Source organism: Paramisgurnus dabryanus, chromosome 4, assembly GCF_030506205.2.
Source record: "Paramisgurnus dabryanus chromosome 4, PD_genome_1.1, whole genome shotgun sequence".
In the NCBI taxonomy this organism is placed as follows: Eukaryota; Metazoa; Chordata; class Actinopteri; order Cypriniformes; family Cobitidae; genus Paramisgurnus; species Paramisgurnus dabryanus.
Window position 1 is genome coordinate 5,170,031 of NC_133340.1, and position 25,132 is coordinate 5,195,162.

At 34.9% G+C, this 25,132-nt stretch overlaps 2 protein-coding genes across 3 annotated transcripts in view; one reads left to right on the forward strand and one right to left on the reverse strand.

Annotated features, from left to right (window-relative positions):
• fbxo41 (F-box protein 41) overlaps positions 1-1,170 on the forward strand; it is a 50,415-nt gene extending 49,245 nt beyond the window's left edge. The window contains exon 13 of the mRNA XM_065265473.1: positions 36-1,170. Coding sequence (XP_065121545.1) covers positions 36-98 — 63 coding nt within the window. The 3' untranslated portion in view covers positions 99-1,170. The remainder of the gene's footprint in view (positions 1-35) is intronic.
• Positions 1,171-13,015: 11,845 nt separating this feature from the next.
• rnf24 (ring finger protein 24) overlaps positions 13,016-25,132 on the reverse strand; it is a 34,833-nt gene continuing 22,716 nt past the window's right edge. For both annotated transcript variants that reach the window (XM_065265477.2, XM_065265478.2), the window contains 4 exons: positions 22,320-22,362; positions 22,108-22,149; positions 17,890-17,969; positions 13,016-15,035 (listed from right to left, as the gene is read on the reverse strand). In XM_065265477.2, the coding sequence (XP_065121549.1) occupies positions 14,900-15,035; positions 17,890-17,969; positions 22,108-22,149; positions 22,320-22,362 (301 nt within the window). In that variant the 3' untranslated portion in view covers positions 13,016-14,899. The remainder of the gene's footprint in view (positions 15,036-17,889; positions 17,970-22,107; positions 22,150-22,319; positions 22,363-25,132) is intronic.

Genomic DNA, 25,132 nt, shown 5'->3' on the forward strand with positions numbered 1-25,132 from the left:
CATGCTAATGTATTTTTGTTGTCCGTCTCTCTCAGGCGCTGAAGAAGAGACCTGGTTTCTCCAAAATCCTTCATGTAAAGGCTGATGGCTTGTGCTAACTCTGCTGGGTCGAGGTCAGAGCCACCTGAAGGTTCACTGTTTATTTCAAACCGATCGAGTCATCGTGTCCTCCGTGAAACGAGGAAGAATCAACACGTCCTCTTCAGTTTGAACACCAACCACCAGTCAATCATATCGAGATGGGGGAACATCTGTTTGATTAGATGTGAGGCAATCAAATACAGGAGTGTGTAGACTGTACCTAACCAAACTTTGAGAAAAGCAGTCAGACAGTGTTCTCCTTCTTGCCAAACAAACGAAACTTCAAGAAGATCTCTGACTATGTCTTCTCTCCCTTCAGAGCACAGAGCTGCAGGTGGGGGATGCCTTGTTTTGCAACCTGCAACGTAAAATCAACGTTAAATCCAAACAGCACAAATTTAAAATGCACATTTATGTTGGGGTAAGTTATACAGCTGTGTGTTTGTAAATGTGTGAGTGGCTTTGTGATAAACGCGATTGCTTCCCCAAGACCTACAAGAAGACAGATAAAGTTATTAGTGTTCACTTTGAACTGAACGCATCGGTCAACCATATTACCAGGACAATTTCAACATAATCACCAGCTTCGGACATGGCTTACCGATATCCTTGTCTCCATAGAAACTACTGTTACATACAGCTATCACGTGTCCATAGCAGGAGTACAAATATGACTGAAGAAGCCAGTAACCATGAAAACTTCGTCCACCTGCAAGATGTTCATTCATCAGCTCATCTGCACCATGTGTGTCACCATTCAGTCCTATTGCCAAGACCAGAGTAACTCGAGGTGTTTTTGCTTTCATTTTTGTTGATCTGTTGTGCTTCAACAGGATCATAGAAAGCCCTAATGTGCCATCTATAGGTGTAGTGTGTTCTTGCTTTATTTTTAAGTGAATCAATTTATTTAAACCCAATGTGCCATTAGTGAACTTTATCATTGGAACCTAAACGGTTTTTAGGTCATGCCAGGTGTGCGCTTATCTAAAGGGATATAAGGGCAAATTCATGTAGTGAGGTGCCATGGTGCTGTTTCATGTTTGACTCCATTCGTCAATATATCTCATTCTGTGTAACTCAGGCAGGTGCTCCTGATGAACACTCATGATGTGCTCGATTTTTGCAAAGGGTGCCATTTAACTGCTGTAAACATGAACGACACTGATTAGAATCATGAATTATGAATGTAAAACATTGCTTAACCGAATAATGGTGTTTTTTACACTTGGGCTTTTGGTTCGGCAAGCGGTTGGTTTTGATTTGATCGGTTGGTGTAAAAGCAAGTGAGACACGCTTTGAGTCCGGGGTGGTCCATGGTGATGTGAATGGCATATTGTTTGGAATTAGTATGACAGCTTTTCGTCTTAAATGTTAAAGGTGGATTCCTATCGAGGTACAACCTTTGCATGCTCCTGGTCACATGTATTCATTTCTCTTGCACTTTATTTTACAGTATGTGCACTTACTGTGTGTTTACCCAACAAAACACTGGTGAATCCTTTTACCTATTTTGTTAAGATTAGGGTTAGATACACACTGTTACAGATTTATACACACGGTAGTGTGCACATGTAACAACTGGACTGTAAAATAAAGTGCTGCCCTAATTTCTCATAGCATGTGTTAGAATATTTGCCATTGGAAAGCATTCTTCGCATCTCTTCTGCAGCAGACAACATAGGGTGCATGCAAGTTTTGTTGACAAATCAAAAGCATCATTTCCTTATAAGTGGTTTCTTGGCTATGGGGGTAAACAGCTACAGCTGGTACTTATGATGCAAATGGACACGAAGAATGGGGACGGGGGAATATTCAAACTCTGGTATGGACCATTCAAAGACGTGTACAACTAGACAGGACAAAAAAATCATATTTCAGACTCTGAAATGATTTCACTACTGATATTTTTGTGTAAGGCTCTGGCTTCAGGGTAGGGTTGCACCAGCCATTCGTAAGTTCTTTCTTAAACTGAAATGTAAAGTCCTAAAGTAGCCCACTAGCTAGTGTGTACACTTACCCCTCTAGGACCCACGGGGTCAAATATGGCAAATGTTAATTGCTGCTATCTAAAATCTTCCTGGGTTCTCCAGGGTTAAATGATTTGTTGGTTCTACTTAAAAAGTAATTTACCTGCTTGCCTTAAAATTTTTAATTAATTCAATTTAGAAAATATTAGCTCAAAAATGTTTTGTAAAAATTGTTGTGTAACTAAGATTTTTTTAATTGAATTATCTCAGAATTTTAGGGCAACCAGGTAACTTACTTTTTTAAGTTGAGCCAACTTTTTTTAAAGTGAGGTCAAAAGTTTGGAACCACTTGACTGAAAAGTCTCTCATGATCTTAAAAATATTTAAATCCAAAGGTGTACTGTGTTTAAATGAAATTACTTGAAATGACTTTAGTAGACAAAAATAAATTTAACATTAGATTAAATAATTAACATTTTATTTAAAAATATATAATTTTCAAATAGATGTTATTTTTATTTTATTTTATTTTTAAAGCAGCCAATAAACTCCTTCGATATTATTCACATTTCATCTAAAGGCTTCTTGAATCCTTAAGAAGCTTTTTGATAAAATGCCATGAGTAAGAATTTGCAAATTATACGATAAAATATATCAGAGTTTAGAATTTTTTTGGGATGCTTTTAGTCATAACACAATTCCTCACAGTTATATTTTTGTTATGTTATAGCTTTGATGAGTTTTTTACCGAGCCCCTAAGGTGACATTGGAGTAAAAAAATCTAAAGTTTAGTTTCATGTGCTCACGTGAAACTTTCATGTGCTCACGTGAAACTTTCATGTGCTCACGTGAAACTTTCATTTGCTCACGCGAAACCTTCATGTGCAGATTTTTTTTTAAAGTTTAGTTTCGCGTGCTTGCTTGAAACTATTGCGCGCGCACGTGAAACTTTCGCGATAGTTTCAGGTGAGCACGCGATAGTTTCACGTGCTCGCGCGATAGCTTCACGTGAGCACGCGAAACTAAACTTTAAAAAAAATTCTGCACATGAAGGTTTCGCGTGAGCACATGAAAGTTTCACGTGAGCACATGAAACTAAACTTTTTTTTTTTCTCCATGTCCCCTTAGGGGCTCCGTAGTTTTTTATTATTATAAATGTGAAAAAATATATAAATAAAGAATAAGGAATTGTTTCCAAACTTTTGACCGGTAGGGTAACTCAGTTGCAACATTTATTCTTAAAATTGACATAAATTTTTGTTTTAAATCCTTGATTTAAACTTTTTTTGCCTTACAATATTGCATTATTGTTAATAATGTAATAGGTATTTTAATTCCAACAATTGCTATTTCATTCCAACTATTATTTAATGATGCAAAGCAAAACAATTTAACACTGCTAAAGTTGTAACTTGGAACTCATTCCCCGCCAACTTATTATTATTATTTTTTATAATATATAATTTTTTTTGTGATTTTCACAAAAAATTCATAAAATGCCTTCCAGGAAAAATTTCTTTTAAAAATATATAAACATACAAATATATCTGATGAAAGAATAGACGGACCCTCTACTTTCAAACAAACAATAAACAGGCAAACAAACAAAATGGGGGGAAAAACGCTTCATTCTATCTTTATTTTTATTTTTTTTATAAACTCTTAAATATGGGTATTTTTCTTCAAAATACATTTTTTTAACAAAAATCTGAAATAATTGCATTTTTGTGAAGGAATATGTTAGAGATCAGATTCATAATGATTATCAAAACATTAACGGAGTGTAAAATTAATAATTTTTGCTTCAGTTTTTATAAATTGGGTAAGAGTGGATAATCACGGTAATACAGATATAAAACCTCATCAGGAACACATTTTTTTTTACACAAATGTTTTCTCTTAATTGACGAGATTACTCGTCAATGGCAGGGAAAGAGTTAAGTTCAAACTAGGCTAAATTGTTACTTGCGCACAGCTGGTACAACATGCCACAGTTGGATAAAACTATATATAGCCATAACAGGCCAGTGCAATTACAACACACTACAGTAAAATCAAAATGTGTTTATAGACACTTGATGGTTGCAAAAAGGTTTGCTGTGAACATTAAGAAATTAAATGCGTTTTACATATGAACTACCTTTCTGATAACATACCATTATTGTAATGTTTCTTAAACAAAAAAAACCTGCTGATGCAATAATACAAATGAAAGTAATGATTTCTGCCGCTCTCAGTGCTATACCACTTACCCATCAGGCATTGCTGCTCGCCTTGGCCAGTCTGTGAGCTTAAATTGTTTCTTAAATAGCTCTAGTCAAGGCGAGCACTTCCATGGTGCAATGTTCTTCTTCATGCCTTAAAATACATCCTGGGGCTTCATTTGCCTTTTGAGAGCAGTTGGCGAAGATGAATGCATTGCATTTTAAATGATTTTTGCTGAAATTTGCAACATGATGTGGAGCTGAATGGAAACCTTAAAATATACTGGAACCTGCCCACAATACCATATAATGACTTAATGAGTGTGCTGGCACTCCTGTCTTCTTGAGGACTCTAAAATCTGTATGTATATGCTGTTTCTATAAGAAAAGGAGTTGTACATATTTGAAATGTAAAATAAAGAAAGAGGTCATCTGTAGTGTTTAAGAGTATCGCGAAAGATTTCCCGTGTGGTGCCAGATGAAACGTGACTTTCAAAGTTGCAAAGCAGTATGCTGTGTATGATAGATGCTTTATATCGAATGTGTATCAGAGTCTTATAGAAATGGAAATAATTTAAAAAGAGAGTACAGTTTATCAGCTATTTATTTCTTTAAAAGAGATGTCTATGATGATGGCATGTTTGTGCTAAAGCATTATATATCATGATGCCTTTCAATTGTTCTGCTGTAGATGTTATTAGATTATTAGAGATCTGAGCGCTCCGGATTACTGCTTGCTGCCTTTCATTTTTAGACTGAGCAATCGTCGCACCATTACAATAATAAAGTAATTGCTGATGTTTAGTATTAAGCTATCATATCGGTGTTATCATTTCTTTAATGTTAACCTCTTTGAAGAATTGGACTTGGATGTAATGCACTTTTCTTTTAAGGCAGAGCTCTTCTGTGATGGTTTGTGAATCATGTGCAATTTACCAGAAGACTATCAGCTTTTCATGTCAAATGTTCAGTCTGTTTTTGTGACTTTTAATTGGAGTGGTCCTATTTGATGCATAGCATTAACCTGCCATATAAATAAATGGTATTATTCAAATATTAATGTAATGCTTGGTCATGTGAACATTTTATTACAGCTTTATTTATTTATTTTGATTTTAGTATGTGGTATGATGTGTGGAGCATTTTGAATATGAAAACTGATTTGACCAAATTGAAATGAAAGCACTTATTTTTTATCTGAACTGTGTGACCGCTTGAAAATTTAATGGAATAGATATAAATGGGATTTGAGCAAAAATATAAATTTGTGTTTGTTTGTTTAGTTATTTAAACCGACAAAAATTATTTCTAGCTGTGGAGGAATAAATCTTATAAAACACAATGCCACGTTATCCAGGGCGACTTTGAGCACTCAGAAAGATATAGATAAATCCATGATATAACCAGTTGTTTTTCTACCGCAACAACTTGAAGCAATCAGTTATAGTGGTGTTCGCTATTGTACATGCCGGGTGTTGTGACATTTCATGTGTAGCTGTAATTGTAACCATTGCAAATTAGCAAACTACTGTATTATTACGAGTGTTTCAAAAAGACTTAAATCTGCAAACAATGATTACTATCATCATTTAAAGTTTTTAAGTTTTGTGAAGAACAATAAAAAATGCCAGGATATGTGCAAGATAGAAATAACATATTTAAACTCCACAGCAAGGGATAACAACACAAATGTATACGTTTCTGTATTATAATTGAGTCTAAACACCTCTCATTTGACAATTTTTAATTGAATCTTTGTTTTGCTAGATTTGTCTTTTTTGAAACTCTTAGTTTTTAGTTTTTTAGCTAAGATGTATTTAGCAGCTTGACATTACCTCTTACACTCTTGCTTGAATGAATGATTGTATTTTTGTTCACGTTGAATTGCTTTCATGCATTACCTCAAACGTCTTCGGGCAACAAAATGTGAATTGTGTTGCTTTTTATATACCAAGAGACAAGTGAATTGCATTGACCTTCTTTAATGAATACCCTGCATATCGTGTTTCATTGCACACAAAGGCAATTCATTACCCAAAGTTATTCGGTTTAATATTTATTGATAAGTGTTCATGTTTAAACACTCTTTGGCTGTGGAAACAACTTTATTTTTAATTATTTGTATCGTTGTGGTCTGCTTAGTAGCTTTTCTTATTGTCTGATCAGTTTGCGAAAGCTATAAATAAGAGTGTGTTGGATTTGTTTACATTCCCAATCTCATGCCATTTTATTCTAAGCATAATCCTATGAGAAGTTATTATATAATAAAACTTATGAGTTATAATAAAAACCTGATACATATATCGTGTGAGACCTTTGCATTTCATGTGTCCAGTAAGATTTAAACGCAGTCTAATTTAAGATTGTTGCAGTAAAAAAGCACCATTCACATATGAACACATGAAACAATTTCCCCTTTCAAGTGTTGTCTCTGTGATAAAATGTAAATCTAATACAACTAAATGATGTAATACAATTTGATAATTTTTAGCAAATATTTCCTAGTGTGGGCCATACATTGTGTACAATACTTCTGTTCAGTGTCTTTTTACATGATTAGTCTTTAAAATTTATAATTTTCATATTTAATACAATTTACAAAAAACACATTCTAGCTTGTCCACCAGAGGCCAGTAGTGTACAGCTTGCGTGTATGCTTATGTATATAAATCGAGTGATCCATCAATCCATTCTCTATACTCTTTAAATATCTAGTTAACGCAGAAAAACAACCTGGACAAGTGGAAAGCCCCTTGGCATACAAAAAGAGGCTGATTATTCAGACTGATATCTGCTTATACCAATAGTTTGGTGGTTATATAAACTGGCATTACCAAAATTCTGAAGATGGCATTTTCTGAACATTATTCATTCAAAATGACAATTAATACTGAACATTAAACTAGTGATGTTTCTTTAAATTTACACAGAGCTCAAATTTATTGCATTTTCCTAATCTATTTTGATTGACAAGATATATCAATCGTGACTATCGGCTGTTTTTAAACTATCTTCGGATTGTGTGAATAATTGCTTTTATGGACTGATAAGGATTATTGGCCGATATATCGATGCATCTCTAATAATAATAATGCTGCTAAATAAAAATGTAAGCAAATAAGTGTTCTATAACTGTATTTGTTTCCATAACTGTTTACATATAAACCTGTAGTTGCAGACATCATGTTTGCAAAACTCACATCCTTTCTCATAGCCTGTATTATATAAACATAAATTTTCAAATGGAATTTCCCTTCAGAAAGGAACCCATAGCTGTGTGTGTGTTTATTTGTGTGTAAAAGGCAGCACTTTCAAGCCCTTGCTCTCTTATCAGCTTATCTAAACTTGTAAAGTAATTGATAAGCCGGCAGGTGATAGGCAGGGAGTATAAAGTAGGTTAGTAGGACAACGTAAGCCAGTGTAAACATAATGTGAGTGGTGCTTGCCCATATGGACGGTTGAGTTAAAGGAATAGTCAATTTTCTTAAAAAAAATCCAGATAATTTACCCACCACCATGTCATCTGTCGTCTTTTTTTGTTCAGTCGAGAAGAAATTATGTTTTTTGAGGAAAACATTGCAGGATTTTTTTAATTTTAATGGACTTTAATAGAGCCCAACATTTAATACTTAACTCAACACTTAACAGTTTTTTTCAACGGAGTTTCAAAGGACTATAAACGATCCCAAACGAGGCGTAAGGGTCTTATCTAGCAAAACGATTGTCATTTTTGACAAGAAAAGTAAAAAATATGCACTTTTAAACCACAACTTCTCGTCTAGATCCGGTCCAGCGTGACCTAACGTAAATGCGTAGTGACGTAGAGAGGTCGCATGTTACATATATGAAACGTACATTTGCAGACCATTGTAAACAATAAACTGACACAAAGACATTAATTAGTATCATTCCACATACAACAACGTCGGAACGGTCCTCTTTCTCAACACTTGTAAACACTGGGGCAGTTTCGCATTCGTCCTCTGTGACCTCTTGACGTCATGACGTATTGCGTGGGGTCATGCTGGCACATCACGACCGGATCTAGACGAGAAGTTGTGGTTTAAAAGTGCATATTTTTTTTCTTGTCAAAAATGACAATTGTTTCGCTAGTTAAGACCCTTATGCCTCGTTTGGGATCGTTTATAGTCCTTTGAAACTCCGTTGAAAAAAAACTGTTAAGTGTTGAGTTAAGTATTAAATGTTGCGCTTTATTAAAGTCCATTAAAATGAGAAAAATCCTGCAATGTTTTCCTCAAAAAACATAATTTCTTCTGGACTGAACAAAGAAAGACATCAACATTTTGGATGACATGGTGGTGAGTAAATTATCTGGATTTTTCTTTTAAGAAAATGGAATATTCCTTTAAGGTCATTTGAGTGGTTGGTGTCTGGCTGCAAACTGGACCTAAGACTAAAAACAAATCTGCTTTTAAGTTTGTGTAATTGTTTGCAACTTAATGCATTACAGTTTGACTATTTTATATTCACAGATACATGTTTACTTCTTTTACAGTATGTTGTAAATCATTGTATGTTAATTGAAGACCTTCTTGTGATTTTTCTCTCATGCAGCATCATCCGAAAGCAAAAAGTGTTTGTTTTGTAAATAAAGAAGTCTGTAAATAGTTAAGGTACTGGGGCATTTTAGTGCACGGTCCAGTATCTCACATCTACTTCACAGCAGTACAAACCCTCAGATGTCTAGGAGTGGCTAGAAAAGAGTCATGAGTGTGTTTACAAATGTTAATGCTTTGCTTTACTTAGTTCAAGGTCACTTACATAAACTGGTCTTCAGGATCAGATTTCCAGTGTGCACATACTATTTGCCAGTGTGGGTTTGTAGGCCAGTTTATATAATAAACAATTTTATTACAGTAACTAAGCATATATGCAGATGCATTAAAACAATGCAAATGACAGTCCTGTTTGATGCCTCATATTCAGGTTTTACACATTCAAAAAAAGCTAGCTGTGGCCTATTTCCTACGCTCTTAAAAATAAAGGTTATATAAGGGCTCTTCCTGGTGATGACACAGAAGAATAAATTTTGGTTACACAAATAACCTTGCCTCTTTATCACCATCTTTGTTTAAAATATAAAACTGACGAGTTACTTAAAATCAAATGATGTCGAAAATAGACCCAACTGCTCAAATTATACATATTTTAAACTTACCTTTGTGAATCGAGGTAAGGTAATGGTTTTACACTCATTTTTTAAAAGTACTTGCACAATAACAATGCAAGAAATGCATAATTTTATCGGTACACAAGAAAAGTTGTAAAAAATTAAAGTTGGCACAGCTCACCTGTGCAGTACAGATGCATAATAATGCTTTTTATTTGCATGTTTCAATAAAGACAACAGATATTCATTATTTCAAAAACTTGGCAATTTTATTTACAATTCAAGTCAGTCACATGCAACATATTTTAATGAATACACACAAAATTAGCAAAAAAAGCATCTTTGCATTTTTTTTCAAAATGTTGATTAAATATACAAAAATATAGTTTACAAATACTGTACAGAAAATATTCTGCTGCAGAATTCTTACTTTTACAAACATGTTTGTGAGATTCACAAACATTAGCAGTGTTAAAACAAGACCTTTTGTTGAGAAGGGATGGGGTAATGCTATCTCATGACAATTCCTACGCATTTTACAAGGTAGTTAAATTAAGTATGAATTCGTATGTCCACATTTTTGTAAAATTAGCTTCTTTCCCCATGATGTTGGGGTTTCTTTATTGTTTTTTTTTATGGTAAAGTAGTATAATACGTACGAATTCTCGTGAGATTAGGCTGGATGGGGCTCACACATGTTTGCATGTGTGAGGTCACAATGGAGGGAATGGTGAGTTGTGGACAAAATATTGGCACCCTTGGTAAATATGAACAATTAAAGCGATCAAAATTAATTTCTCCTTTGAGCTTTAAAAAAAACAATAAAAGAAATACAATGTTTCTTTCAAGTAAAACAACTGAACGTGGGGGGAAATAATATACATTTATAAATTTAAAAATACAGCCTTATTGTTGTGAATCTACTTTTAGGTCCTTGTCATCTTATTTAGATACATGGCGTCATGAATTATTTCAAATACCATCAGATTAAAAGTCAAAATCTGACCCCCCCTTCAAATATTTTACATAAGTGAAATTGTATTTTTGTGATTTTTTTTAATAAATATATACAGGAGAAACAATGGCAAATTAATTTCCTAGCTTTCTTTGGACATATTTACAAAGGTGTTGGTAATGAGGCATCAGGCAAAAGAGGCAATATCAAAAAAAACTAAGGTGAAGGAACATATGGCATATTTTAAGGTGTTTATCATTGGCTTTGGAATATTCATGAGTTCAGCTTATATAGTAATGATGTATCAAATCTTTTCAGAAATCAGTATTGATGTTCAAACTGTCATGCACCTTAGCAGACATTAATCAAATGTCTAATGCTCTACAATCATGGTGCCAATCTCTATCTAACAGCCATTAAATAAAAAACACATCTTCACTTGATTTAAAAAACAGAAAACAACTAATTTTAAAGTCAAAATTTGGTTAACCCAATATGGCACTTAGCAAAGCTTAATAAAAGCTACAAGTTAGTTATAATTCTCAATATTCTCGAGGACTACCTACCAAGTTTGCTAAGTTTATTTCCCATTTTTTTAATAATGACCACAAAAACTGATTTTCTTTTGCCCACACCTCATTATCTCTAAATTAGGGTTGTTAGAAAGAACTACCGAAATGTTAGAGGTTTTATATTGTAGCACACAATAAATAAAACAACTGCCTCATTTTCAGTTCCACCTCTATAGCGAGGCACCAATACCACTAAAACCACCAGGTATGAAAAGTGCAGTGACGTAACTTCCAACTACTTTCACATTATAATGACATAGTCAAACCACAGCTCTCTACGCGCATACATTCATTATCAGAGTAAATCTTTGTACATCTTTAAGACCTGCTATGGTAAAAAAGCCAAATATATGATCCTAATTTAGGACTGAATATGCATTCATGATAAGAATTTACAGAAAGAAACCCTCAGTGTTTTACACATCGATAAGAAAATGTTAAAAAATGTACACGTGTACCAAAATGTACCAGAGCCAACAAAAAAAGGAAAAAAATATTTTTAGGCAATATCGATGTTAAAATAGTATCCTCACCCACATGGCAAATGCAAAAAAATAAATCGAACTAAATAAGCTGAAAATTTGAGATATACTGTACTTGGTGGGTAGTTTGCTCGCTGATAAATGTGTAGTACATGAGTCACCCCATGACCAGATCGCACTTTAAAGCAACAATATGTAGTTTTTTTACCTTTAAATAATGTCTCTAAAAAATTTTCAGTGATAGAACAACTTTTAACTGGACAAATTGTACTGTTGCTGCAACCTGAGCAGCCTCCTAGCTGCTACAAGCACACTCTGAAAGTGGCGGTGGAGGGTAGGAAACACAGCCCCGCCCCTCCCCCTGCCTGCAGAAGAGTGTCTGATACCAGGCACTGTTGCCCTTTTCAACCACATGGGGGAGCTGTAAGTCATTTTTACATGGAAACTACATAGTGTTGCTTTAAATCAAAACCACCAGCACATCAATTGTGCCGATTTATTGTTTTAACAACTACTTTTAACTATTTAACTTTTAACTCCCCAAACCCCACTCCATATACAATATTATACATATGCACCAATATTTTAACGTGGAAGGCACAGAGACCCAGCATGCCATGAAAATTAGCAGTACTACTATAGAATGGGGAAAGAGCCAGAGCTTCCATTCTATTACAGAGAATAAAGAAATCTGCTGACCGCATGCACCCGCTGGCTCTGAGCCGAGACCAGTACTGTCTCTATGAGTGGTGGTCATTGATCGTAATTTAATAAAAACTGAATCAGCGTTGAACTGATTCAAAGATCCTGGAATGATACTAAACTAGACTCTTTGTGTCATCTACTATAGGTCTATAATGAGAGTATTCACCGTCTTTATGACGTCAGGTCAGGTTAGTTTGTTTCTTTAGCATGTCTATTTGATCGGCTTCACTAGAGCACTATTTCATTTATTAATATTTGTTGGATACATCTTATGCCAAGTAACTACGCTTCCCGTCTAATCAGAAATATATGGGGTGCTACAGTATAAAATACACACAGCCATACATAAAAGGTTTGATGCTTTGCATCGCGTAACAGTTCCATGGAAGAAAAGTCCATGCAATAAAAAGTCGGATTTGAATGTTAGGTGGAAAACAGTATTAAGATTTATAGACCAGCAGTATCTTGGTCATTTAACCAAAATTAATATTTAAATTTATCAATGCTTTGGGCATATTTTGTTAAACTTGATTTTAAAAAATTATCATTTTGAAATTGAAGCCAGAAACTATATACTCACTAACTTCACCGGAAAAAAGTGCAAACAGGTTTAGTTACCTGGATATTGGAAAGATGGCAAAAAATATTTAAATGACTGCCCCACAAATACTGTCATGTTATTCGGATTAATCAATAGAAAACTATATAGTCCAATTTTGATCATTTAGAGCATTTTTAAAAAGTCTTAGCATTTTGGGTTATTACGAAATATGAAGAGTTTGGTTCCAAAGCGCGAAATTACATTTAAAAAAAATATATTTACAGGCAAAATCAGTATCATCAGATCAGTATTAAAAAGTAAATTCTTAATCTTACGCAAAATCTGATATCCGCTGTGTTATTCTGTCATCTTTTCTCCCTTTTTTTCCCAAAACGTGATAAACGGCAGTCCTCCTTCTCTGCAAAATGCAATAAATCCACTTAACAAATCACAGCGCACCATCCCTTGCATTGTAAACAGCAATGGCGCATATTGAATTCAAACAGAATCCTAGTTTTCCTCATCTACTTTGTGATAAAAAAAATAATAATAAATAATAATAATAATACATTTGATGGCATTGATAAACCTGTGGTGGTTTTCTGTGACGGGGAAGAAATGTAAGCCATCAAAATTAAATAATTTACGCGAGAGGCACTCATGCTAACACATTGACCCCACTCCAGGGGATCTTATGAAAAACTTTCCATTATTTTACTCAAAGTCAACGAAAATCGAGCAGGACCAAAACATTTTACAGCTGATCCCTGTCAAAAAAGTTCAGCGACGACGTCCCAAGGATGACACTAGCACTTTTTTTAAATCAGTGTATACTAAATGAACTAAACTAAATGAATATAACATGGCAAAGATGAATGCACATTTATTTGTTGATGTAATAGATTTATAGCATTTTGAAAAAAAAAAAAATTTCTTTTATTGCATTTTACCGAAAAAATCATCAGTTTTTATAATAAATTTTTAAAAATCAAATTTTGGATTTGAATTTTTTATGTTTTTATAACCCAAAGATGCTATGTGAAAGTTTGTAACACAAAATTGTGGTTTTCATCTTGTCACTCTCTTGTATAGAAAACAAATTTTTAACGAAATCAGTGAAATTGAAATTTTTTGCGCTTTGGAACCAAAATCCTCATATAGTCTTCGACCAAACATAAGAATTTTTTGTACGTATTTTATGATGTGGCTACTTCATATTACCCACTCCTGTGACGTTGGGTTAGGGGCGGGGTTTCATAAAAAAAAATATAATCGCATTTTTGTTTGATTCTTTTCATACAAATTCGCCAACATATTTGTAAAATATGTAGCAATTACTGTGAGATCAGGCTGAACATTACCAAATGTGCATGTTTGTGTGTATTTAACACAGCTCTTATTTTTAAGCATTTCAAACACTAAGACTTCCAAAGTAACAGTTCAAATATTGCTGGGCCACAACCGGACCCTGATAAGACAAAATCTGTACACATTATTGTTTTGGACACCAGCTAAAGGTCTTAGTGATGCACATGTTACCGAAACACAGCCCTGTAGACTATTTTTTACTCAATTTTAGAGTCCTAGATCATTGTTCGAAGGCAGCCCTTACAAATATCACTAATAATAGGCTGTATTTGTGACTTTTGTTAGTACAGCTAGTACTAAATTAATTTCTACCGACTGTCAATACATCAACACAAACAAACATACATACACACTGTACAATAGAAGCTGTTGTCCCTTAAATATACATTATAAAGTTACCGTCCCTAATCATAATACAAAACTCATGTTTTGCTCTGTGGCTCTGTGTACATTAACAAAAGGAAATCAAAATCTTGCTACTACCATATGTAACTAGGCTTTAAAAGTTAAAAATTGTTTAAAGTGCTTGTTAAAAAAAACATTAGTTAAAAAAAAGTTTTATTTTTTTCAGTATTTTTTTGCCTCTTACAAATATCTTCAAAAAAGTGCTTTGGTGTGGAACGGTAATTATAAACATGTCGACTTAACTCTTCTTCATTATCCCACAGAAAAAGCCAAACCCAAATTAAAGAGATTGCGTAATTCAACTACTACTGTACATTTGTAAGTCCTTGTAAAGTCACCAAGGCAGAACGCGAACAGAGGCAGGTCAAAGGTGACTGTGGCTCCGGGCGCGAATCCTGCAGGCTGTCATTGGATATGAACGTGTACCTGTACAGAAGGGAGTCTCTGAAGGTTGAGGTGGTCACTATTTTAAGAAGAAACACGAGGGGCTACACCATGTTCTCCACTCCAGGCAGAGGTTGCTGCGGCATAGGTTCGGACATGCTTTGCTGCTGAGCCAGCTGTAGGACGGGCATGTTGCACAGCGGGCATACCTTCCTCACCTCCAGCCATTTAATAAGGCACCTGAGAGCGACACAAAGAGATGAATGTAGAAGATGAAAGAAGAACTAGATCATGATGTGACTGTAATTTCCCAGATCACCAGTGAAACTGTGTGGCAGTATGAGATGTGATCAGTCCCACTGCTCTTGTAAAACTACCTACTACAAAAAAAGATGTAAGATGTAAACAGGAGGTTTTAATGTATTGCACTTTGTTTAGAAACCATCACAATTTTAACCATAATCTATTACCGTGGTAAAATAAAGTTTGGTTAATCATGCCCCTGAAAAGCAGGTAAGCATAAAAATCTATTTTGGTTGCTTTACATTTTCTTCTCTTATCAGTAAAAATTATTTTGGCCCAAATATTTTTTTTAATGTTTTAATAAGTTATGTAGACCACTAAGCAAACTATGCCGCTGAAAGCAATTCTTGTAATATGATGGTGTTTCTTCACAGGGCTCTCTGGATATTTAAGCAGAGTGGGAAGGAAGCCCATGTGGAATGTGAAACTGATCTTGAATCCTGAGTGACGCAGTCATCCCTGAACTGATGAATAATTCACTGTAAGCACAGATCTATTTTAGGCTTTATCAGATAAACAAACAGATCTATGATACAAGAGACCCTTTTAACCACTTACAGAGTCTGCAGCATGTATATATATATATATATATATATATATATACGGCATACCATTATAAATGGTCCAGATTCATTTAGTTTTTCATTACTTGGCTGGGGGAGTGTGGAGGAGGAATATCTGTCACATATTTCATCAAAGTGTGACATGCAAAATCATATGATATACATCATATGATTTAGTGATGCATTATAGGAATTAGGTCGGTCTGTAGTCACAAAACACTAGACCCTCACCTCGAAATCTGATAACACAGGTCACGGGAGACACATTGGAGCAATGTGTTTTGGCTCAACTCTTCTGATCAGATGACAAGAGACAGATCCTTATGTAGCCTAGTTTAACTCTTTCCTAGTTTAACTCTTTCCTTATGGCGACATTAGCTCGTCAATTTAGAGAAAACATTTGGATTAAAAAAATGTGTTCCTGATAAATTTTTATGTTAAAGGATTAGTCCATTTTCTTAAAAAAGTCCAGATAATTTACTTTTAATGATTCGTTCAGTCGAGAAGAAATTATGTCTTTTGAGGAAAACATTCCAGGATTTTTCTAATTTTAATGGACTTTAATGGAACCCAACACTTAACACTTAACAGTTTTTTTTTAACGGAGTTACAAAAGACTCTTAACGATCCCAAACGAGGCATAAGGATCCAAACGATTCTCATTTTGACAAGAAAAATAAAAAATATGCACTTTTAAACCACAAATTCTCGTCAAAACGTTATGTTTTAATACATTGTGAATCTGATCTCTAACAAAATTCCTTCACAAAAATACAATTATTTCAGCTTTTTGCTAAAAAAAAATTAATTAAAAAAAAATATATTCCTGTTTTGTTTGTTTGTTTATTGTTTGTTTGAAAGCAGAGGATCTGTTCTTTCATTTGATATATTTGTATGTTTATATATTTATAGAAGAAAATATTTCTGGAAGGCATTTTGTAAAACTTTTGTGAAAATCACAAAAAATGCTGGCAGGCAACTTTTTAAAAAATGGCTGACCGGGAATGAGTTAAGAAAAAATGCTTCCCTGCCAATGATGAGTATTTCTGGCTTTCCGCAATACCGCTATTATCCACCTGGTGCACTTCCGCAACTTATAAAACCCGGAAGTATCGCCCTAGGGAAAACAGCTGTATATCCTTGTAAGTTTTGAGGATCGCTCCTCATCTGATCTCTTTCAAAAGTCCTTCATAAAAATATAATTATTTCAGGTTTTTTTATTAAAATTTTGTGTTTTTGAAGAAACCTACCCATATTTAAGAGGTGATAAAAAGATAATTTCTTTTTTGTGAAAAGCAGAGGGTCTGTTCTTTCATTTGATATGTTGTACGTTTATATATTTAAAGAAGAACATTTTCTGGAAGGCATTAAACTTTTGTGAAAATCATGAAAAATGCTGGCGCTGGCTGGCAACTTAAAAAAAAAAACGCTGGTGGGGAAAGAGTTAAAAGCCAATTTTTTGTCACATTGACCAAGTTAACATCAAAGATCAGATTTTCTTGCTTCCTTTAAAGCACAAGATATGCTCTTTTGAACATCATTATATCATGCTGAGATTACATGGATCATAAAGGTTTGCCTAAACTTGTTTAGTGCATGCCAACTACAGTACGTGCTGTCACTGCAGCAACAACAACAAAAAAAAACTTGTGAGGGAAATGTAGGTGGTCATCACAAGTAAAAAAATTTGCCAAATTATGGTTTACTTGAAATCTAATGTCAACAAACTTCTGTAAGGGTAGGGTGTAGGGCTGTAATTACAGTTAGGGATAAAAGGATTTTAGCCAATAAGAAGTCCTCACTAATAAAGTGAAAAAGCCTTTGGAAGCAAACAGAAATGTTTAAAAAGAACAGAGAGCTAATGGTTCACAGGACGGATCTTGCATTGTTAGGGTAAAATTTTAAACACTGCCTCAAACAGGAAGATCCATCCCAAACTCAACCCATTGGCTGAACCAATCACACACAGCGAAACAAATTTACATTTTTTGCAACTACTACATCACAAATTTACATTTATGCACAGTGCATTACAAGCTATACATATTTTTATCAGTATTTGTGTTCCCCTTGTTCAAACCCATGACCTTTACCATGCGAACACAATGCTCTACCACTTAGCTTAACAAGAGCAAATAAAAGTTCTGTATACAGTTTTGCTGTTGGATTGTTAAAGGGATACTTAGTTTCTTTCTCTTTAAGAAAGCAACAATTGCCAGAATACTCACTTTCTGTGGAAGGCATGTTTACATGGGCAAATTCCCAGCTCATCTTTCTGCTTGAACTCCTCCAAACAAACCGCACAAATCTGGAAAGAGAAAACAATGCATTTAAATCAACAGTCACAGATTCAATCTAAACATCACTGCACTCACTGAAGGAATTTGTTTCACTGACTTTCTTTCAACATTAGCATTTTCATTCATCTGTGAGCCAGTATGGGCAGATCACTGACAGTGTCTTCCTGGCTTTATTTGCAATATCTAGCTGTAAAATGTAGCACATGAAGATGAAGATATAGTCTTCTATCTCAAGAAATGGCAACACTTTTATGGACCCAGACGTCATTGAAAATGTTTCTGATTGAACTTGTCTAGACATGGAGCTATGAAACACTTTGATTTACAACCCGTCTCAGGTTAGACAGCAGAATGCTAAAAACTTTTATTAATTAAATGGTGATACGATTTTAGCATGTATGAAAGGTGAATAAGGTTGAATGTTTTTAAGTCTACCAGATGGTTCCTTTCAAAAATTCAAGAGGAACGCACAAGATCACGAACTTTAATGTTGTCTACTTTAATATGACATGCAGTATATCACCTAAGCCTTCGGCGCCAATCCCGAAATGGCCGAGCACCCACCGAAAAATATCAGATATGCTCAATTTAAATCAAAAACGTTTTCGAAATTCGGGAGCCTCTTTGATTGGTGGATTTCGCCTGTTGGAATATCTACAATGCTTTGATGAACTAGCTGAATAAGAGCACATTTAGCATCTAAAACTGCACAGAAAACCCAACAGCGCCTTCCTCTTCCTTTCCAAAGCCCCCCATAGCGTCTACCGTTTCTAAGCAACCTAACATTGCGCAGAGCACCCATCGACTTAAAAGGAAATCGGCGCATACAAAATAAGCTACAACTTTTTTGTATTTGGTTAATGTCACTATGCATTTTGTACAGTTAGCATGCTAATCACCTTGAAAGCTAAGATAACCAATGCAAGGTAGTTAGTCGATCTTGATTTCTCACTGTCACAGATGTATTCACAAAGGCTTCTTCTTCGATTGGATAGAAATATAGCTAGGGGAAGGACACTTATATAACACCTTGTAGTAACACATTATAGCAGATGTGACTGATACACTGGACCTTCAGGATAATATGAGCTCGGTACCAAGTGAATAATTCATTAACCTACATGTTGACAGCAAACAAAGGGGGCTGGAAATGAATAACTGTAGTAATTGTAAGAGAACAAAAGGTGTTTTAGATAAACAGCGCTTATCATTGGTGTAACTACAGTTCTATACAATTCTATGTGTGTCATTTAACAATATAGTTTGTATACAGTGATTTAGGTGTCATTGACTCTTCAATAGCCAGAGGGTTGGACAATGACTGAGACACATCGGTTCTCTGTTTAACATGAGCATACGTCTCGGGGTAAATTACTGCTGAATACACACTGCTGGGTTTTGTGAGAAAATAATGGCAACACGGTCAGAGATGGGACAAAATGCTAAATCAACAATGGCTTAACTTGATTGTTTTTACAGGCCAATGTGTTATACTCAGACATAATATGTCATCTCAGTTCATTATTAACACAAACACAATATGTGAACAATAAAGGCATTGTTATCAAAACACTAAGACCAAAAGTACAGAACTATGAAGGTCAACTTTTGCCATTTTTTTCAATTCGTTATTTTCCATCTTATTCACATGCGTAAGTCTCAGACTATCACTCTTACAATTGAATTGAATATATATTATTTAATATATTTTAGCCCCGAAGTTCTCGTTCGAGTTTCATTAACCAAGCAAATCCGTCTCTCTCTCTCATTTGGCACTACAAGAATGTTAATTGTAGGCCGTTATTGGTATGTCACCATGGATTGCTATGCAATATTGACATTCCAGCTCTCTATCCCTTCCCTTCTCTATGGCCTTTTGAGTTGAAAGAACCTCTGCAATTCAAAGGCCTCCCGGGGTGTTTTTTAACAAACGGAAATAAACCTTTACATCCACGGCTCGGCCGTGTTCACTGCGCCCCTCTCATCTATGTGATCTCTCACCCGGAGAAGTGCAGCTACCGTGAGTCCTACAAAATACAAACCATGCGACTTTATTTCTGTCACTGCTGCAGAATTAGGCAAGATTAATTGTACTCGATGACACTGTGATATTTATGTCCGTGTTGCCAAGCAGAGATCTATATTAAAGTCATAGACTACCTGGCATTTATGCTAGATTTTTGCACTAGTGCAAGGTCAATCATCTGTTCACAAACTGAATAATGCGTAATGTGTTTTTATGTTCCGAGGGTTGAGATTATATATCCTTGTATAACTCCTCACGTAGATCACGTAGCTTATGCAAGATCAAGGACAGGGGTGGGAGCACAGCGTGAAGCCTTATACGTATGCTTATGTAATGCATGTACATGTACAGCAGAAAGCTAAAAACAATTTGTACTGGTGAAAATCTGCACGCACACAATCATAACATTGTTTTTCCCACTTGGACACAAAGACCGGCCAGCTAGTAGTCCACACCTCTTCATGCAAGACCTTTATTTATGTCTGAGCACACATGCAAATGGTAACCAGATTTATCACTATAGCCGACAGGACTTAGTGTATGTTAAAATCCAAAAAAATAAAAGGGAAACTTATATAAACATATAAATTCTACTATACAAACTTCAGATGTTAAACAGACCAGTTTCAGCATATTTTTTCTTAAAAAGCCCTAAGCGATGCTTAAATAATGAAAATACAACATAACCTCTTAATGAAAAGTATCTCTAGACCAAGAGTGTTTGTAAAAAATAAAAAATTATTTAAACAATAATAAAAAAAAATTGAGGGGCTTTTGGAAATTCCAGGGGGGTGAGCTCTGGTGCCCTTCCACCTCAATATTGTCGCTGACATTTCATTAGCACTTACGCCTGAAATCGGGAAAATGGCCAACTAACACCAGGCAAATGATAGCATTTGTATACGCGTGATCTAGGTGAAGGTTAAACATGTCATGGACTATCTTTAGTACGATGTCATTAAACACAAGAGCACTGATATCCTTGTAAAAGTCCTAATATTGGACTCTGATGTCATTCAGGTTTAACAGACCAGATTCTGTAACCACTGAAAGGTAAAATGTAACTGATATGTACTCATGACACGGCTGACATTGGTTACTATGGTTACTGTGTAACTATGCAGTGATGAGACTCATTCACAGCTTACATGTCATGTGAAAGAAGGACTGTGCTAATTCAATGGTCTGTTGTGTCGTGTCTCTAAACCAGCTGACTGACTGAAGTACAAACAGCAAATGAGCAAAATAATCTTATTAACATGTACAGAAAGAGCTCGGTGTAGGTTTTTGCCAGTAAAATCCATCCTTCAGCTGAAGGTATACATATACATATGTTGTATATATATATTATGAGCTCAGATGTCAAAAATTATATAATGATATTGACTGATTGTACTCGGCACGTATTAGGGGCTCACATGTCGTGCCTAAAAATGCTAGGCGTGTAGGTTTTTGTCACATGACTTTCAGTGCGCTTGAGGAATTTTTAAAAAGTTGAAATGTTTCTAACTTGAAGCGGTCCGGACGCGCCTGGAAAAAACAAGCGTGTCGCACCGTGTGCGTGTCGTGACTGCACCAATTCCATTATGAGCGCGCATACCGCCCGCCTACATTTGAAATAACAAACCTGAGTGCACACAAATACACGTAATCATTCGGACATACCGCTTTGTTGGGAGAATTTGTTGAAGACCACACCGTCTTTTTAGCAAAGACCTCTAAGTGCACGTATAAAGAATTGAATGAATACACACAAATACACAGTTAGTTTTTTACTGGGTTAAAGGAAGTCTACTGAATATTTTTGTACATTGACCAAATTCAAAAAAGACAGTGAAGAGTGACTGGAAACATATTTAGAAGTGGAGATTTTTTATGTACTTAGACTGTTTTGCAGCGTAAGACCAATAAAATGACTAAATTGACATGTATGCAAATAAAGGCATTTAAGTTAGTGACTAATAACTTTTTCATTATCACTGAAGAGAGATTACTGAACCTAAACATAAGAGCCTGATCAAAAATGGTGATTTACAAGAAAACCTTCCAGATGCACTTAAAGGGTTTTGCATCTAAACTCTTCATATACAGATGGATAAGAAAGTCATGGGGATACTCACCTCATGTAAGTTTAATTCTTTAACTTTTTCCTTTTGAATAACCTGTAAAATAATAATAATAAAAAAGATTATTGATTACATTTAATGTTTGAAATGAAACAGAACAGAAACATTGCTAAGATGAGTAAATTTGCTTCATTTACGTTTATACAAAAAGAGTTAAGTTGTAGTAACGGACATAAAAACAAAGTGTTTGATAGATAGATGCTCACCTGTTTGTATGCATAGAGCTCTTTGTGCGCCTGATGCCGCAACCTGGAAGAGAAAATTCATTTTAGTTCAGTGCATGATATGAAAAAATGTAAACACCTGTGTGGAGAGACATTCAGCAAAATATCTAAAACACCAAAACCATCATTTTGAACCACGAAAATGCAATAAAGTCAGAGCCCTATCCATTTGAGAAGGTTTCATCGGGTGTGTAAAAAGAAAAATGCAATGTTTGAGATTTCGAACCACTGTGGGTCAGCTGTTTATTTATTTCAGCTGCATATGGTCAACATCTGTTTGGATCTCATTTGTTATAATTTGACAAAATGTAGCTTTTAGTCACCATAAGGCATTGCTTTAGTGATGATGATAATTTAAAAAAATAAGACTATATACTGTGTAACATACTGCATGTTGATTTCTTTTACAATAGATGATGGCAAAGTTAATATAATTGTAATAATAATAATTTATGTTATTAGTTAGCACACTGATGCTTTTTATTTTCTTGCTTTTTCAACTGATTAAAAGAAGTTAAACAATTCTCAAACTTAATTTCTATTGATGATCTTAGTATAAGCTTGTAAGTGTCCATGTGTTCAAGTGTCCTGAGCTGAGGGTCTTTTCAGGGAATTTTAGTTCTTCTTATGATTTGATAAAGCTTGGCCAGAACTCGGCACTTGTACTCGGTGTGACTTAACCAGAACTATATACAGATACTCTTGGCAGGAACACAAGAAATAAAAGCGGCCAAGCACTGGACATTCATAAACTACTCTGATGTTGAGAAAGTGTGTGTGTGTGTGTGTGTGTGTGTGTGTGTGTGTGTGTGTGTGTGTGTGTGTGTGTGTGTGTGTAAGTGAAAGCCTGATGGAAAATAACTGGAATGCCTCAGGCATGATAGAGGAGTCTCTAGTGAAAGAAAATGCTATTTAAAGAAAGTCAGCAAACACCAGACACTACGTTTAGCCTCTTGTGAACATGCATTCTGCAGTCTCAATGTTATTAATGCATGATGGACTATTGAAGCATTTGTATTATTCCAGCTTTGGCTTTGAAAATACATTCATCTTGATGTTTTTTGCTTGCTTGTGGTTTTCGTTTGCTGAATTCCTTTCCATTTTATTGCAGCGAAAGATTTAACAAAATGCTTTTTTAATGTTTCAGACTTGACCATAATTATTTCCTGCAAAAAGAAAAGCTGCTGTTAAACAACATGTAATACTGCAATATTTTACAAAAACCAAAATCAACTGTTTATAAAAAACAATACACATATAGAGAAAAAATTAGAGAGATATAAGAATGGAGACGTATATGTTGTAAAATTTACCTCCGTTATAAGTAAGCTTAACCTCTCGCAGCAGAGTGAGAGGAACCTGTAAAACAGGCAGCACAGTCTAGGAAACAAACTGACATACTGAAAAAGACCAGCAGATAAAGCTACAGAAACTCCCTTTGCTGGAGGCATATAGGGTTAGCAGATTTAATTTATGGTTTTTTAGATTTATGGTCTGAATAATTGTTTCAATCAGTATTTTCTCATGTCTTCCAATGCTTGAACAGACTTGACTTATTTGGGGCTTATTCATTTATGTACTTGACTTGACAGTGCATTTAAAGGTACAGTGGCCAAAAGTGATGTCCAACTTTGAACAACATCTTCGCTCTTAATTCAAATATTTTATTAAAGATGCATTAAAGGGGACATTTCACAAGACTTTATAAAATAAATCTTTGCTCTCCCCAGAGTAGATATGCGAAGTTTAAGCTCAAAATACCCCACAGATAATTTATTATAAAATGTTAAACTGCCACTGAGCAAAAATGCGTCATTTTAAATGCAAATGAGCTAATCTCTACACTAAATGGCAGTGCCGTGGTTGGATAGTGCAGATTAAGGGGTGGTATTATCCCCTTCTGATGTCACAAGGAGAGCCAGATTTCAATGACCTATTTTTCACATGCTTGCAGATGATAGTTTATCAAAACTAATTTACTGGGTTGATCTTAATCACATTTTCTAGGTTGATAGAAGCACTGGGGATCCAATTTTAACACTTAAACATAGAAAAAGTCAAATTTTCATGATATGTCCCCTTTAAAATATTGTGTGCATGTTGCATTGGTCTGTTTGGAGTTTAAACAGAAGCTCAGCTTTGAGAAGAATTTAGGTGGCTTGACAAAAATTACACACAACACGTGCAAAATTTATAAAGACATGGGCCAGGACATGGATCACCAAATAATAATAATAATAATAAACATACAATTCTAATCAAAGTAAGCATTTTTAGCTTTCAGCTTTATTCAATGCATTTCATGTGTATATTTGAATAATATAATGCTCTACCAAATGAGCTAGAAAAACTCAAAAGTAATTTGTTGTTACTTATTTTAATCCTTAACTTTACTGTCTTAAAATCTTAATATCTTACACAAGTTTGCTTCTCAAGTAAATGTATACTTTTGTAAGGATGATTAAACATTTACAAGAACACAGGAAAAAATACTGTTGAATACAACAGTAGTCGAGTGTTGCAGTTCATCATGCTGAAACCTTCTGATCATTTCCCTTTGTTGTTAAATTAAAAAGCACTTGCGTAACTGTAAGCTAAGCTGTATCGTAATAGCTGTAGCGATGGCAGACGTGCGTGTGAATGTTGATTTCTTCCCCTGAGGATGGCTGCACTAGACAAACAACGCTCACCCACCCCTTTTCTTCTCTAAGCGTGTGCTCGCCGGACACAGGGGCATTTCACATTTGTGTGCCGTAGCTGGTGCGCGGGTGCTACGTGCGGCTTCGTGTCAGGCC